The 16052-nt window shown below is 40.7% G+C and overlaps 1 protein-coding gene across 1 annotated transcript in view; it reads left to right on the top strand.

Moving 5' to 3' along the window:
- Positions 1-16052, top strand: part of KIAA0586 (KIAA0586 ortholog) — a 97684-nt gene that overhangs the window by 36923 nt on the left and 44709 nt on the right. The window contains exons 31-32 of the mRNA XM_066189039.1: positions 1619-1758; positions 5377-5461. Coding sequence (XP_066045136.1) covers positions 1619-1758; positions 5377-5461 — 225 coding nt within the window. The remainder of the gene's footprint in view (positions 1-1618; positions 1759-5376; positions 5462-16052) is intronic.

Genomic DNA, 16052 nt, shown 5'->3' with positions numbered 1-16052 from the left:
TTTTAAATTAATTTAATTTAATTTAGGATGCCCTTTGGCTGTCCTGAAAATATCTTAACACTTTTTAAACCGGCTCCTTCATGTGATGATAATCCACCAACAGTGTGTTTCTCTACTGATACTTAAGCTTATCTCTAAATCTTGTAGTGTTGTTTTCAGTTTTTATTGCAGCATATTTTTGAGAGGAGGCAAGTGCCCTGGACTAACTACCATAGGGCAGTGCCCTGTGCTTTTACATAATCTTTTTAATCCCAGACTGAGTTCTGTTGCATTCTGACAATTTTTAATTTAGCTTCCCTCCCTCCCCACCTCTGAACACAGCACAGTAATTCACTGCATTGCTAAGGAAACGACATTGTATAAAAGCTTGGATCTGCTTTCAAGACAAGAGTTGTTTTCATCTCCAGGAGGAACAGAAATCCTTGTTTATAAGTCCTTTTGTTAGTGAAGTCAACAATGAGTAGAAAACAATCTGGTTTGCAGGCAGGGTCGGGTGAAGGGTAGAAGGAATGATCTGTGATTGTTTCCACTTTCCTCCCAAACCTTTTTTCTCTCTCCGCTGGGATGTGATTGTCTGTCCTTCAGCCTAGTGCGAGTCAACTATTTCCTGACAGCCACAACAGCTACAATGCAGGTCCATCATTTTATTTGATAATTATTTTTAGGGCTAATACTAATAGTTACAGCCGTGGGTGTCAGAGCTCACCTATTTCAGGGTGTGCATCTCTGCCCAGGAAACCTTGCAGTGGATACTCCGTTCCTCTGTCAGAAGGAATCCCTCACAGAGGTGTCTGTAGGAATTTTGGGGATTGTGTATCTGTGGGTTGTTTGCAGTTTTGTGATCAGTTTTTATTTGTATTATGGAGACACAATGTCCATTTGTAGAACGGGGCAGGTGTTGCTCATGGAGGGACATAACAGCATCTTGATGATCAGTCACTTATAAATCCTTGTTTTCAGTGCTTACAGTCAGGGATATAAAAACCAACATGCAAATGAAACGTGGCACATGCAGTCTTAAAGTGAACAATAATTACAGTTAATTAAGCAATGATTATAGTTAATTAGGCTTAAAATTCATTTTTTGGCTCTGTATGATAGCAGAAGGCTAAAGTTAGTTCATGAGCTGTCAGTACATTTTTCATAAAGATGTTTTACACACTTGGAGGCTGCAAAACCATGATAAATGTTGGATTAGAGAGCAAATTATCCCTTTAAAAGAGACTATATACAGGTTTCTTTTAGTTCATACAGGAGTGAGACATTTTAATGAAGAAGCTTTTCCAATTTCTTTCCAGTAAGTGTGATAAAGCTCATTAAGCATATAATGGTATGATGAACTGTACAGCTCTGAAGCTTTCTGAGATCCTGCCACATTAGAAATCTACAGATGATAAAGCTGATTTATTTTTTCAATTTCCACAGACATGTATTTCTTATTTCATTTTTATCCCCACAAGAGCAATTTAAGGGGTACACAATGAGCCATGTAAGGAGGAAATCATTCTCTTTAACATTACATGGCCCACTGTTGGAAGTTTGAAAGGCTGCACATTCTGCCACGTGAGCTGACCAGGAGATTATGGCTGCAGCTCACGAAGGAATTGTTTTCTCTCAGCAGAAATTCTTGGAGATGCTGATACAAGTCCCAGTCCAGTGCTTTTGGCTGAACTGGAGTCACAGCCAGGTTCAAATCCTGCTCTGCCAGCAGCCCAGCCAAGCTGCAGAATGACACCACTCCCAGAGGATCTGTCCCAGGTGAGCTGAAAGGACTTTTCCTGTGCCTAGTCAGAAGGACCAAACTGAAACCTGGGAAAACAAATTTTCCTGTTCCACTATCATGCCTGACATCACAGAACTGGTGCATTTAAAGTGACGCATTCAGCTGAGAAGAGTCAAAGTGCATGTGTGCAGTAAAGGTGGTTGTGTTTCCTGTGACAAATCTTTACAATATGCCTTCTTTAAAGCTCAGACCTCCTTTTTTATCTTTTCTGCCCTTCCTCACAGCTTCACTGGTCTCACAGGATCCAGTCCTGTATGACATTCATTGGGGCATTCCCATGTTTTAGGGAATGCAGGAGAACATCCTGGGTATATGGCAGAGGAAGTGACAATAGAGATTTGGCCTCAGGAGTTGTAACCCATTGACTCAGCATTCCAGGAGCTTCATTTGTCCTAATAGGGGCAGGATTGGAAAGGCAGTGAGGATGACACACCTCAGAGCGCTTAAAGGTAGAGGAACATCCTATTGATCTCTGCTTCAAACCTAGAGAGTTAATTTTTTGCTACTTTATTAGTATGTGCTGTTACCTAGAGATGGTGGTTTACTGGCCAACTAAATTCAAATAACAAGTGGCAAAAGCTAAAATTGAGGACGCAGACTGCTCTCTAATATGGGAGGCTTCACAGTGTGTTTGAAAGCATTATATACTTACCATGGTTGCTGTGTCCATGGATAAATTCTGTCCTTCCCTGATTTTTTTTTTTTGTATTTGATGTTTATTTGTATTAAAAATAATCTAAGGTATCTTGCTTTAAACTGCCTTTGGGTTTATGTTTTTGAGCCTTGATGTGTATTGTGCCGTTGGTGTCTGAGCAATTCTTAAATTTGTCTACTGAAGTGATGTGTGACATCTTCAGAGATTTTTGATGTTACACCTATTTTACTTTCAGCTCACCAGAACAGGCTTTCTTGGAATTACTGTTCACAGGCAAAAGTGGATTCTAGCCAAAAGTAATAGGGACAGAGAGGGTAACACGTGTCTCTCACAGAAAATATACAGATAGTTATACATTGTCTTATCCTTTATCTGTGGGTAGTTATACATGATCTTATTTTTAGAAACACTTTCTTGCATCTGAGCCCTTAGTGTGGCTTCTTTTTTTTTTTCTTTTTTTTTTTGTTTTTTTTGTTTTTCCTGCTGGCATGTAAAACTCACCCTCCCTTCACACCACACAACCAAACCCCAGAAATCTGTGTGGCTTTGTTGGGTTTGCTTTTTTCCTGAGAGTGGTTGTTCCTGATTTAAGACTCTAAATCACTTTCTCACGGGATAACTTTCTATCTTTTCTGTGAGGTGATCATACTTATAAATGATTGCCCCATCCAGGAGAGATGTTTACTGTGGTTAAGCCATATTCTGTAAGATCCTCTACTGTATCCGTACATCCTTCTCTGAAATTAAAAAGTAATCCCTGGACCAGGTGATTGGAAAGCTTGTTGTGACAGCACTTATCCACCTTGTGACAAGGATGAACCTTTCCCCTGGTTTAATTAAGGATGGCATCTGTGTTCAGCTCTGCTACTGGATCTGCCTTGTCACCTGCCTGCAGGAGACAGATTTTCTGGTAACATTACACCAGCTGAGAGAGCAAGAGGTACTGAGGCTTTCAGGATGATTCATTCATTCTCTGCACTGTTTAAGGCAGTATTCACTTCAGACTTCTTGCAGGATTTCCTCACAAGTTAGTCACTGACTCTCACATCATCTTCTTCATCTGCAGACAGTGTTTGCCTTCATTGAAATGAAACTGTGTCACCTACCTACAAAGGCAGAAGACAAATCTCTTTAGGAGCAAAGTTTGCTGAGGGACCTGAGAAAATGCAGGATTGCAGATGGTGTCGGGCTGGGCCTTGGGCTGGGAGGTGATGGGCACAGCCCCGGTGATTTCTGCAGCCTGTGTGAACAGGATCCTGCTGCCAGGGAGGTTGTGGCAGTGACGTGGAGCTGCCAGACTTGTTTGCTCCCTGGCACTGGTGTTGTAGGTCAGGTTTTCACCAGCAGAAAGGGCACTGAGTTTTCACACAGGGCACGAGCAAATGGCTTTTAGTCGTGAAGAGTGAAGTCTGTGTGGTCACTCAGTCCAAAACAAATGGCTTGAGTCATACAAGAATTTTCTTATCTGCCCAAATTCCTTGGCTGCTCCTCCATTTCTGGCATTAGATTTTTTTTTTTTTTTTGAGATTTATATATCCTTTTAGCCACTGTTGGACAGAAAGCCAGACTAAATACATCTTTGCTTTGACCCCTCCTGTCCATTCTTGTGCAACAATACAGGAATTGACTGTTATTTGTGGCCGTTTTGCCCCCATGGTCTGAGTTCTAAGAAGCAAGAGAATGACTTGGAGGAAGCTGGACTCTTCCTATTCTAAACTAATCATTTTCATCATGGGAGGGACAGGAGCATTGAAGTCATATTTTCGTGGCTGCACATTCCAGAGATGGTAAATCTAAATAACTTGAAGTCCCAAATGTATTGTTAAAATCTTAAAAAATCACTTGGTTGCAAAATATTTTCATAATATTCTTTTATAAGTATGGATGTTTTTTATACCATCCGCATTTTTCAAGTGGGATTGTCACTTTGGTATTCTCATTAGCTGTCATTTTTTAGTATTTCAAAAGACATGGTTTTTTCATCTTCAGGAATGCATAATTGTAGGTTATGAAGCTGCGTTATCTCTCAACTTCTGTTTGCAGCTCAGTTCAGTTTGAACTGAGTTTTGCTGTATTATAAATCCAGTAGAAAAAAAACAACACTTCAGATGGACCCATTAGAACTGTTATGCTGCTGACATTTAATATTCATTTAATACATTGGTGTCCTTCAGTCATGTTTCCATAGACCTTCATGCTCTCAGAAAATAATCTCAGCTCTTTTTCATCTTGTCTGCTTTAAATTTGTCTGTTTTAAGAGAAAGTTTAAGTCTTCCAAATAGGCGCATAGTGACAGGACAAGGGGCAGTGATTTTAAACTTCCAGAGGGCAGGGTTAGATTAGAAATTAGAAAGAAATTCTTCCCTGTGAGAGTGATGAGACCCTGGAACAGGTTATCCAGAGGAGCTGTGGCTGCCCCATCCCTGGCAGTGTCCAAGACCAGTCTGGATGGGGCTTGGAGCAACCGGTTCTAAAAACATGGCCAAGGAAATAAATTTTAGATTTGTCTTGGGTTTTCCAACCTGTGTGCTGAAACTTTTATGTTTCTTCTCTCTTTCATCTTTCTCTTGTTAGTCAGGAGGGTAATACCTAGGGAGATATCCTGGGTATTGAAGAAAGCCAGGGAAATTTTAATGTTCTTTCCACTACATGCTTTGAGTAAAAATTGAAAGTCTCCTGTGTCTTCAGGTCTAAATGGCACTTTTCCATCCATTCTTGCTGCTCCCAGGATGTTTGTCTAGAGGGAATAGCTGTAACAGGCTAATTCAGAGCTCAATTCTCTTGAAGTCAGATGTAGGGAGAACAAGTGCACATGTTTAATGAATCTTTAAAAACTTGTTTGGATGTTTCTTGAAGCTGAATGTAATCTTTGTAATGTAAGCTGTGCTTTTACATCAAAAGTGAGATTTGTAATGTGATTTTAATGTATGATACCTAGGAGGAAAGCCAAGGAGCTGCACATGTTGAGACTGTGAAACCCCAAGTTGTCTTTGTGAGAAGGAAATCTGAGGAGATGCAACAAGGTAAATCAATGTCAATATGCAGAGTTCTCTCAGTTAAGCACATCACTTCTAAATATTGTTGTACACTGATATAATTTTTAATGATTTTTTAAAAATTTTTGTTTTCATTGCTACAGCATTTCCAGACATTTCTGTATACATGGTTTATACATGTGTACAAAGTTATGGCTGTATTTGTATATACTTACGGTATTGTTGGGGTGCACTGAAAGGATTGGAAATTCATCCTGGAGAAAAGAAGGATCCAAGGAGACCTTAGAGTCCCTTCCAATGTTTAAATGGGCTCCAAGAGATCTGGAGAGGGACTTTGGATAAGGGATGGTGCGGCAGGACAACAGGCAGTGGCTTCACACTGCAGAGGGCAGGATTAAATGGAATATTGTGAAGAAATTCTTCCCTGTGAGGGTGCTGAGGCCCTGGCACAGGGTGCCCAGAGAAGCTGTGGCTGCCCCTGGATCCCTGGAAGTGTTCCAGGCCAGGTTGGATGGGGCTTGGAGCACCCTGGGATAGTGGAAGGTGTCCCTGCCCATGGCAGGGGCTGGAGCTGGATGAGTTTTAAGTTCCCTTCCAACCCAAACTATTCTATGATTCTATGAAATGTATCTGTATGGAAGTCATGGGAATCTTGGCAATAATTTATTTAAATTTGGATTTGCCAAGAGCATTACAACGTGCATTTTCTGTAGTCAACTGAATCTTGATTGCTTCATGGAGTGCTGTTCAGCAAACGAGATGTTCCTAATGTTGTGATAAAGGGAATGGCTCATGCTTGAGAAAACACAGGAGTGCTACAGGAGAACTGAAAGATAGTGTTGAAGTTAAGATCATGCAAATGTGGGGGGGAAAAAAAGATATTTTCAATGTTAAAATGACCTGGTTTGAGATGGGCTTCAAGCTGGTGTGTAATAGATAACGATTTTCTGTTCTGAAGGTATTATCTCTGCTGTTTTTGGAGGTTGCTTAACTGTGTTTGTAAAGGTGTTCAGGATGATGAAAGAGAGGGAGAGAATATCTTTTGTTTATTGTAGTTCAAGTCAGTGTTGGAATAGCATAAACTGTGCACATGACTGCCACGGGTAATTGTTTTAGCAGATAAGAAGTTTGTGGAGGTGCTACAGTGAGATGTGTAGCAGTTTTAATCTTACATTCTGAGAAGAAGAATCTAAAAACCTGCCTGTCTGCAATATATGCAATTATAATTGCTCCACCCTAGCACTGAGAAATTCTTCCTTCAAGCCCTTTTAAAAATAATTCTTTGAACTTCTTCCATTTAATTTTTCTAAAAAACATCTCATCGAATTCTGAGGGAATTATTTTGCTTCAAATATTTATAAGTGGTAAGAAAAGCCCCAGGCCAATGTTATTGGTCGTGGGACTTGGAACCTAATTTCAAAACCGTGGTTTGCATATGAAGAAAGTCATGAATAATGTAAAAATGATCTGTGGATAATTAGTGGAAAAGCTTCCAGAGCTGAGGTGGCACAACTTAGTGCAGGTCTGTGTTTACCTATTTTTACCTCTGCATTTGTACTGTAACATAAGGAATTTGGGCACGGTCCAGCTGTGTCTGTCAGCTGAAAACCCGTGACCAGGAGATGGCAGTAGTCAATTTTCTTTGAGAGGAGCAGCAACAACAACAAAAAAGGGTGATTTATATAGCAGGATAATTGAAATCTCATTCGAAGTATACATATTTAATAAGCCAATAAAAATCTGGAGGATTAGCGAATGGAAACAACTGTCTGTCACTTTTAACCAGAATGTCTTCTCTCTCTAAGCTCCACCACAGAGACCTTAATCAGGCCAAAAGTTGAGGGTAAAAATTAATAAGAAGCATTTGAAAGAAAAAGGAAAGCCTGCAACATGATAAGTGTACGTGGGTTTAAGTAAATACAACATTTTAAAATTAATCACATCTGTTACTGTAAGTTCAAAGCACCTTGTTTATAAAAGCTTCATGTCAGATGGTTGCCTTCCCCGGGATAGCAAGGGACCAGGAATGCTGGCCTGGAAATGGAGAAGCATTCTGGAGGCGGGACCATTTAGGTACTTTTTCAGAGTTTAAAGGGTGAGTGGTTGGATTGGTATTAGAGTTTAGGAAATCCAAAGCTGTGAGATGAAGTGTGAATTCACAGTGCTGGGAGAAAAGGAAAATTGTTTTGGACTTCAAGTTGGATGTTAAAAAACCCATTTTTATTTAATTGATAAGTACATGACAGGATTTGATTCATCTTTTGGTGGCCATAAACATATATACACATTAGAGCTTGCTTTTGTTCTTTAAAAGTTTCTGTGGTCTGCAGTGAACATGTGTTTTTACTGAAACAAAGTTGATTGATGGCTTCTAATGAAAGCTGAAGTTCAGGACTGCTACAATATCATGCCTGAAAGGGTAAAGTCTCCTGAAAAGTTACAACTGAAAATCAAGCCTGGATGTATTATTAATTGAAATTTGTGCTTTCTCTAGACACAGTGGAGACAGTGGTTTGAAAACATAGAGTTGTAGTACATAACATACATGCATATGTATTTTTGGCTTTATAATACCCTTTAATCTTTGTACCATTCTTTCATATATCTTCATGAATTTAATAGGATAGTAATTGTTGTGGTTGGTGAATGCTCATATTTCCAAAATTTAAGCATTTTCAGGTTTACATTAAAGGGATTCAGGATTTTTAAAACTAAAATGAAAGAACAGGTGGCAATGCTTGAGTGCAGAGCATTTTTAAACTTTAATATGAGCAGCTCAGAGGTAGGTGTATCTTCACTTAATTATTTTCCTACAGCATAGACTCTCAAAATGGGACCTAGAGAGCACAATTTGATGATAGTAATTCCTTTTTTATCTCCAGCTAGTGAATTATATTCAGGCAGTGTAAATACATTGGAAAAGAATATTGGGACACTAAGCCATTGGCTTTGTTGCCACAGAGAGATTGCACAACTGCTTGTGGGAGGAGATGATCTGTGCAATAAATGAATAAGATGACAAGAAGCCCTTAAAAAGATCTGTGTAAAAACAAAAATTCCATAATCCTTGTTCAGTATTGAAAATGGGCTGCTTCTGTGTTAACATTGACTTTAGGCTGTATTGAAAGCTGTAATACTGAAAATATGGCTATAACTAAATACTTCTTTGTCTTTCTTCTTGAGCCAGGAATTGCTCTGAGTTAGGTTTTGGGTTATTTTTTCTTAAAACTATTGTGGCGTGAGGCAAATCTGTAACAGATGCTTCAAGGAAGGAAGAAGATTAGGATAAGGCTAAAGGTCTCTCTTTTTTTTTCTTAGAACTGGAACTGTTTTGGTCAAACTCAATGACTATTCTACTGAAAGCTTACTTTTCCCTTAGTATCCTGCTGTTTCTTTTTTTGGCCTGAATTTCACTGAAGGCTTTTGCTAAAGACTCTCCTCACCACCCTGTTTATAGCAGCCAGTGAAGCAAACCAGAGCTCTTCTTCCACACTGTGGGCAGAACCACCACAACCTGAGAGGCTGAAACAGTTTGTGTAGCCTGTATTGCTCTTTGAATATACCTCGTTTCTCAGAGATCTTGGAAATCGGAGGGATGAAATCACTTAGCTGTAATTAAGGCATTTTTCAGGCAAGTGTTTCATGTAAGTTTTTTTCAGTGCTTCTTCAGAATTGTTGTCACAGGCTCACAGAATGGTGTGGGTTGTAAAGGACCTCAAAGATCATTTAGTTCCAACCCCCTGCCATGGGCAGGGTCACTTCCAATAGCCCAGGTTGCTCCAAGCCCTGTCCAGCCTGGCCTTGAACTCTTCCAGGGATGTTTCTGATCTATTTTTCCTCTGGTTTTCCTATCCAGTTACTTCTCTGTGCTATCAGGTGGCTCATTGACATCACTCAGTTAATGTATTTTACATTTGGGCCAGGCAGGAAATGCAAGGCTGCATTTCCCACAGAAGCTCTGGCTTTTCTGTAAGTAGTCATTAGGTTTTAGGTGTTCCAAGTGGTTTAGAATGGCAGTTCTCAAGGAGATTTTGTTTATTCTGCACGTGTCCATAGGAGTTACACTATAGCCCATGCAGTAGAAAACATGCATGTTATTAATAAGTGTGCATTTTGAATAATGTCCCACATAAAATCCTCAGTAGCCACACTTGAGAGTTTCTACTGTGAATTCCTGTAAGTAAATATTTTGCTGTGTTATAGTATATTTGGAATAGGAGCTTTTAATTTCTTGGCTTTTGTGAATATTATTTATCAATTAACAAGTGTCGTTTATATCTGTGGCGGCTGCTTTTCCCACGGAGTTACTTCAGTTATTTTTCAGATAAAATGTTAAACCAGAAGTTGGACTTTCCATAGCTTGAGGCAGAGTCTTGTGTGAATTTGTCAGTGTGGATGATGATGATGCCCTGCTGTGGGTACGTTCTGCTGCTTCAGGTTTGAGTCATGAGGGACCAAACAGCAGGAATTGCTGTGGGTTTCTTGGGACTGTGCACATCTTTGTAGCCATTCCAAAAAATCCCTTCCTGGGAAAAGGTCTTCTGGTCTCATACACCTGTCATTCTTTCTCCCTCACTTACTTGTCCTAAAGGTATGAAGAATAGTAACTGCAAACTCTGGTTTGTTTTTTTTAAGACTCCTAGAGTGTAATTTGATTTTTTGAGGGGGCTTAAATGAATTGAAATACAAGTGGTCAGATAGAGAAATTAAAAAACCAAGACAACACAGTTTATACTTGAAGAAACCTGTACTAGGCAGTGTCATATTGCCCTGCAGTCTGGGGCTTTCCTGCTGAGTGCTGTGCTCAGGGAGAAGGGATTCTCCTCTGGAGGCCAGTTCACACCATGTATTGCCAAATCCTTTCCCTACAGATCACCTGGCAAATTCCTTCAACTTCGAAAAAGCTGAGAGTTCCTTCTGCTCTTCCTGCAGCCCTCCTTAAGTGTCACACCTCTCTCTGCTGCAGTGACACTGCTGTGACCTTGTGCTGAGGCTTTTGCCTTGTGCAAAGGTAAAAAATTTCCATTTTAGCCTCCCCTTGATGCCTGTGCTGACGGTGCTTCACACCCATCACGAAATCTGCTCAGCTTTCTGCATCCTCATCCTCCAGCCCTCAGGAGAATCCACTGCTGGGTGTGTCTTTGGCTGGTCTCTGGAAGGAACCATTTTGCACTTTTCATACAGTAAAAAAGAAGAAAGCCTTCTCCCTTTTGAGAAGATATTCATGTTTAAATACATTTATTTTGCTGAATTTCAGGGTGTGTTCCTGTACCAAGCCCCTCCTCTAGTCTGAACAGAGCAGCAGGGATTTTCAGTGAAACTCCAGCACCAGATGGAGTTTTTTGTGCAGAAAGGGAAAGAAAAACTTCTTCAAAGTGACGTGATCACCACTGAAAGCATTACTTCCTATGGAGACTGTCAAATATTTAGATTTTTTGCTTGTCTTTATCCAGATTTTCTGGGGCTCGAAAGTAAATATTCCAAAATCTCATCTGATTCCCTCTTCAAGTGTAGATTTTAAAAGATTCCAGATGATCTAATCCAGTGACCTGTGGCATCCCTCTAAGTGTATTCTATAGATCACAAGTTAAACTTCAGGGCAATGCCAAAATTAAGCCTGGTATTTCAGTCACACGTGGGGACTGCAATGTGAAAATATTGAGGGACCAGTGCCTTTTTCATAGGGATAAGCTGAAAACCTGTGGCACTGCTGCACAAAGCACCCAGAGTGCATTTGGAGCTTGTTCTTTTTCATTGAGTCGTGGAAATCACAGACAGGTCTGGGTTGGAAGGGACCTTAAAAATCATCCAGCTCCAAACCCCTGCCATGGGCAGGGACACCTTCCACTAGCCCAGGTTGCTTCAAGTCCTGTCCAGGCTGGTCTTGGAAACTTCCAGAGATGGGGCAGCAAAAGCTTCTGTGGGCAACCTGTGCAGGGGCCTCCCCACCTATATAATAAAGGGTTTCATCCTAATATCTAACTTAAATCTACCCTCCTTCAGCTTAAAGCCATGCCCCCTTTTCCTATCACTTCATACTCTTTTTACCTCAAAATATCACGTGGTGCCTAGTCTAGGTGTCTGCTGAGCTGCCTACATCACATCACCCAGACCACCAGAAGGTTCAGAAGATCTTCTGTTCTGAAGTATATTATAAAAATGTAAAGGATTTTGCATCCAAATTAATTGGAATTTATTTTTTAAAAAATGATTCATAATTCCATTTAGGTTTCAAACACTTGTGACTACCTGGAACCAAAGCAATACAGTTCTTCTACTTCAATTCTCTATTTTCCCTTTGCCCCCAACCTTTTGCCAGTGAGGATGGGGATTTTTACAATTTTTTAATTGTTTGGGGGTTTTTTGATATTTTGTTTCATTTCAGGGGTTTGGGTAGCTTGTGTATCTAGTGGGCAGGCATATCCTAGGCAGAATTCTCCTTAAAGAAAGGGTACCTCTTGCTGCTGCATGTCCACTCTTAGGAGTTGGAATGTACTAGCTGAGAGCTCTAAATTGCTATTTCCACTTTGGCAGCCTACCTTTGATCTCTCACCAGTTCCAGTTTTAGTTGTATAAATCCATCTATTGTCAGCCTGCCTGGGGGTCAAGCTCCAATGTGAGGCTTTTTATTTCGTCAGAGACTCTCATGTGGTGGCGAATCAGCTGGAGTTGCTGTGGATTGCAAACAGGGGATGGGTCTTGATAACAACTATTAAATACAAGTCTCTGATCTCCTGGACACTACCACGCTCCTCCCCAGCCTGTGGAAATTGTTGTGCCAGGACAGCTTTTCTCACAGCCTGTCTAGGATCTGTAAACACGCTGGGATCTGACTGAAGCAGCTTTGTATTGAGGATTATGATTTGTATGCACTTTTACAAACTTACAGTAATTGCTGTTGCCTTCATTGTAAAGAGCAAAAAATAAACACACACAATAAACCCCTTTAATGGGCACTGATCCCACTGGCACTGATCTTGAGCAACTCTGAATAAAAGCAGATGGTGGCTGACCTGCTTTCCCCTTTCATGCAAACATTGCTTATATAAATGGGGGACACACACAAAAAATTAATGGGCTTGGGCAAGCCACCTAAGGACAGAGACTCCCCATGTACTTAATGCTTACATCAGCCCCAGGGCTGTTTCCAGTTAGTTCTTCTCTGGAGGGAGAAGTTTCTCACAAATTAGTGGTTCCACAGCTCTGAGCCCATGGTTTAACAAGAAAGAAGTGATGTGCAACTAGAAAGTAAGCATGCTTAGCTGTTCTGTGGCCTGTGTGTTGTGGTGGGTCGTGGAAAAGGATCAGAACAGTCTCTCCTGAACCTGTTGCTCATTTGTAGACACATAATTGAGTCTGAAGTCTCTTTCCACATCATCTGCTGTCACAATGTTGTGAAGAGGCACTCGAATTTTGTGGTCTTGCAGTAGTTTAATTCACATGCCTATTTGTTAGCAGTGATGGTAAAAGAATGTGAATTAGGATTCCTGGTTGTTCTAAAGGATGTGCCTCAGTGTGTCACTGCAACAAGATGTGATCAGAGCACCTCTGCTGTGGGGACAGGCCTGGAGAAGAGAAGACTCAAGAAACACCTCGCTGTGGCCTTCCAGCACCTTAAAGGGGTCATAAAAAGGAGGGAGATGGACTTTTTATACAGGTAGAGAGTGTGGCAGGATGAGGGGCAATGGTTTAAAACTGAAGAGTCAGGTTTAGATTAGATGTGAAGAAGAAATTTTTTTGCCTTGAGGGTGGGGAGGCCCTGGCACAGGTTGCCCAGCAAAGTTGTGGCTGCCCCTGGATCCCTGGCAGTGTTCCAGGCCAAGTTGGATGGGGCTTGGAGCAGCCTGGGATAGTGGAAGGTGTCCCTGTCCATGGCAGGGGTTTGGAGCTGGATGATCTTTAAAGGTCCCTTCCAACCCAAAGCATTTTGTGATTCCATGATTCAGAAAAACAGCATTCTCTTTCCAGCAGGGCATTTGGTTGGAGTTACTGCCTCCAGAATTATGCTGCAGCTTCTCACACAGTTTTACAGCCTACAAAGGCAGTTTTCTGAATAAGACACATTTACACTTCCCAGTCACTCTCTGTGTACAGCCTGATGCATCCACACCAGCTAAGCTGAGGCAGGAACCATTCCAGGTCTCAGGCAGACCTGCTGCTGGCTGGGTTAGTTCAGTTGGCACATGCACCACAGGATCTCCCAGGATGACCATCCTTACTTGGATTAACAGTCATTTAAGTAGGTCTCTTATCTCCCTTTTTTTTTCTCTTTAGTTTTGTTGTTTTTTTTTTAATAAAAGGCATCAGTATCGGAGCAGGAAGTCGATGCTTTTGGGTGCTGGTAGCACATTGCCTGGATACTGTTTGGTGACAGGTGAAGACAAGGAGTATTACAAACACATATTTCAACTTGGAGAAACATATATAGCACTGTGATAGGAGAAATGCAGGCTTTATGTCTTCAGCATGTGCTGAGTTTGGTACATTTTTCTAGTTGGTAAGGAAGGCAGATGTTGCCTTTTATAATTCAGTGGCTCGTGCAAGTCTGAGAGCGGCACAACAGAAGGAGCAGCTTCTGCTCTCCCCACTGTGCTGGGTTTGCTGAGCCCTGGGCAGACGCAGCTGGACTTCCTTCAGCTTTACCTGTTCTTAAATTGCTCTCAATTCAGCTTTTTTAAGCACTACATAAAACCTAGAAGAAGCCAGCTGTTACTGTGGGGGGTGGCTGGGTAGGGATTTCTCTCCTACCCATGAGTGTGTATGAGGTGAGTGATTAATAACTCACAAATTCTGACTGTCTGCCCCCAGACCTCTTTTACGAAGCAGACTGGGGATTCACAAAAGCTGTCGCTCTCAGACAAGAAACCCTTCTTTTCTTTTTGTTTTTTTAATGCTTTGTAAATTTTTGGCACTGCTAGGAGAGGTGAGGCACAGCTGTAAAGTTATGAAGAGAACCAAAGTGGCCAATAAAGATGGATATTTAGATAATTTGTGTCCGCAATCAAATAGTATTTTTAAAATTCTGCTGCTTAGTAGATTGTGAAAGGGCTCAACTTACAGGCAGTTTTCATGCTGGTGACCAGTGTTGTTACTTGGTGCTTTATTTCTTGTTTCTCTGCATGCTTTAGGAATAAACAGACCTTTCACTTCATGCACCAAAGAGAAGCCAGGTTTGTCCAGCTCCACCTTCTCAATACAGTGATACAAAGGCTGCTTATAATTAAATATAAATATAGGGTTCCCAAGCCCACTGGATTAATTTCTTAAGAATAGGAGCCCATTAAATTTTCCAATAAGGCAACAGCATGAAGTAAATGTTATCTAGGATGTCTTCCAAATGAAGAACACTATGTAAATACTGGTAATGCTCCTCTTTGATAACATGCTGATTTTGAGAAATGCAGGCTGCCAAAGTAGCATTCTTGTTAAAAAATAGGGTAAGGACTGGTGAGTGAAGATTAAAGTTGTCATGCATGACCTGTTGCTCATTGCTGAGGCTGCACATGGGGCTGTGTTTTGTAACTCTGTGGAATAACATTTCCTAACATAAAGCTGGAGTAAAACCCTCTTCATCTTCATGCAGCTGATTCTGTAAGTACAACATGTGCTCATCTCTGAAATACCACTTGCAAATGTGCTTTTGGTGACTGACTGCCTTTGCAAGGAACAGTAGTAAATGATGGAGATGGGTTAAACTTGGTCTGTGGGCTACTGTGCTCTGGTTTTTATCATGAGTGCTGTCATTCAGGAGAGGAAAAAAAAACCCCTACACCTAGAAAAATTTAATTTAAATTTAGAACCTTTGTATGTCCTGTTGTTCTGCTCTAATCTAAAACTTATGTTTTGCTTTTAAAGAAGGAAGAGCTGGTTTCAAGCACAGTTCTAAACAACCTGAGTGAAAGTTGTTGAGTGTGACCCAAAATATGGAGCAGGTCTGTGAAATGCATTTTTTCCCCCAGTGCTTTGGCTGCAGGGAAGTCACTGTTTCTCTTTGTGTACAGCATGACTTTGCCTTCCAGTTAACTCTTTCTTCCTTTTAATGTCACATAGGCTTGTATTTTTAATACAAATTAATAAATCATCAACCAGATGTGAACAGCGAAAATGTATCTCACCTTTTCTAGGTCTGGTAGAATTACATTTATATTTTGGCTCAAAATTAGCCAATCAAGGTGGCTTAGACTTAATGGGGTGATCTGCTGCTCTCCATCCTAACTCAGGTTGTTACAGTAAAGTTGTCATCTCAGGGTTGCATATCCTGACCTTGTTTTAGGCGCTGTGCATATTGCAAGAGTTGGGCAGAGCTATGTTTGTTTAAAGACAGCCGAACATCTGCAGTGTCTGTCCTTGTCAGGCCATTGTATCTTCAGGAGAAGTAAAAACCACAAAATTAGTTGCAAATTGCTTAATTTTGGGCTTTTTTTTTTTTTTTAGTGCGTTTTTATTATCCTGAAACCATAATTGCAGATCTTGAGAAAAATTGTTTAATTTACTTAACGGCTGCCACGTTACGTAAATCAGAGTTATAAATGGGAAATATTTACTAGTTTGAGTTCCAGTGTAAATACACGGTTGACTTCTCAGAAGCGCATGTTGCTTGTTTCAGTAATTGGACCCA

The sequence above is a fragment of the Chamaea fasciata genome, unplaced genomic scaffold, assembly GCF_029207755.1.
Source record: "Chamaea fasciata isolate MVZ Bird 193981 ecotype frontalis unplaced genomic scaffold, bChaFas1.0.hap1 SCAF_7, whole genome shotgun sequence".
Taxonomy (NCBI): Eukaryota; Metazoa; Chordata; class Aves; order Passeriformes; family Sylviidae; genus Chamaea; species Chamaea fasciata.
The sequence above is the reverse complement of the archived record's forward strand: the minus strand, read 5'-3'. Positions and strand labels throughout refer to the sequence as shown.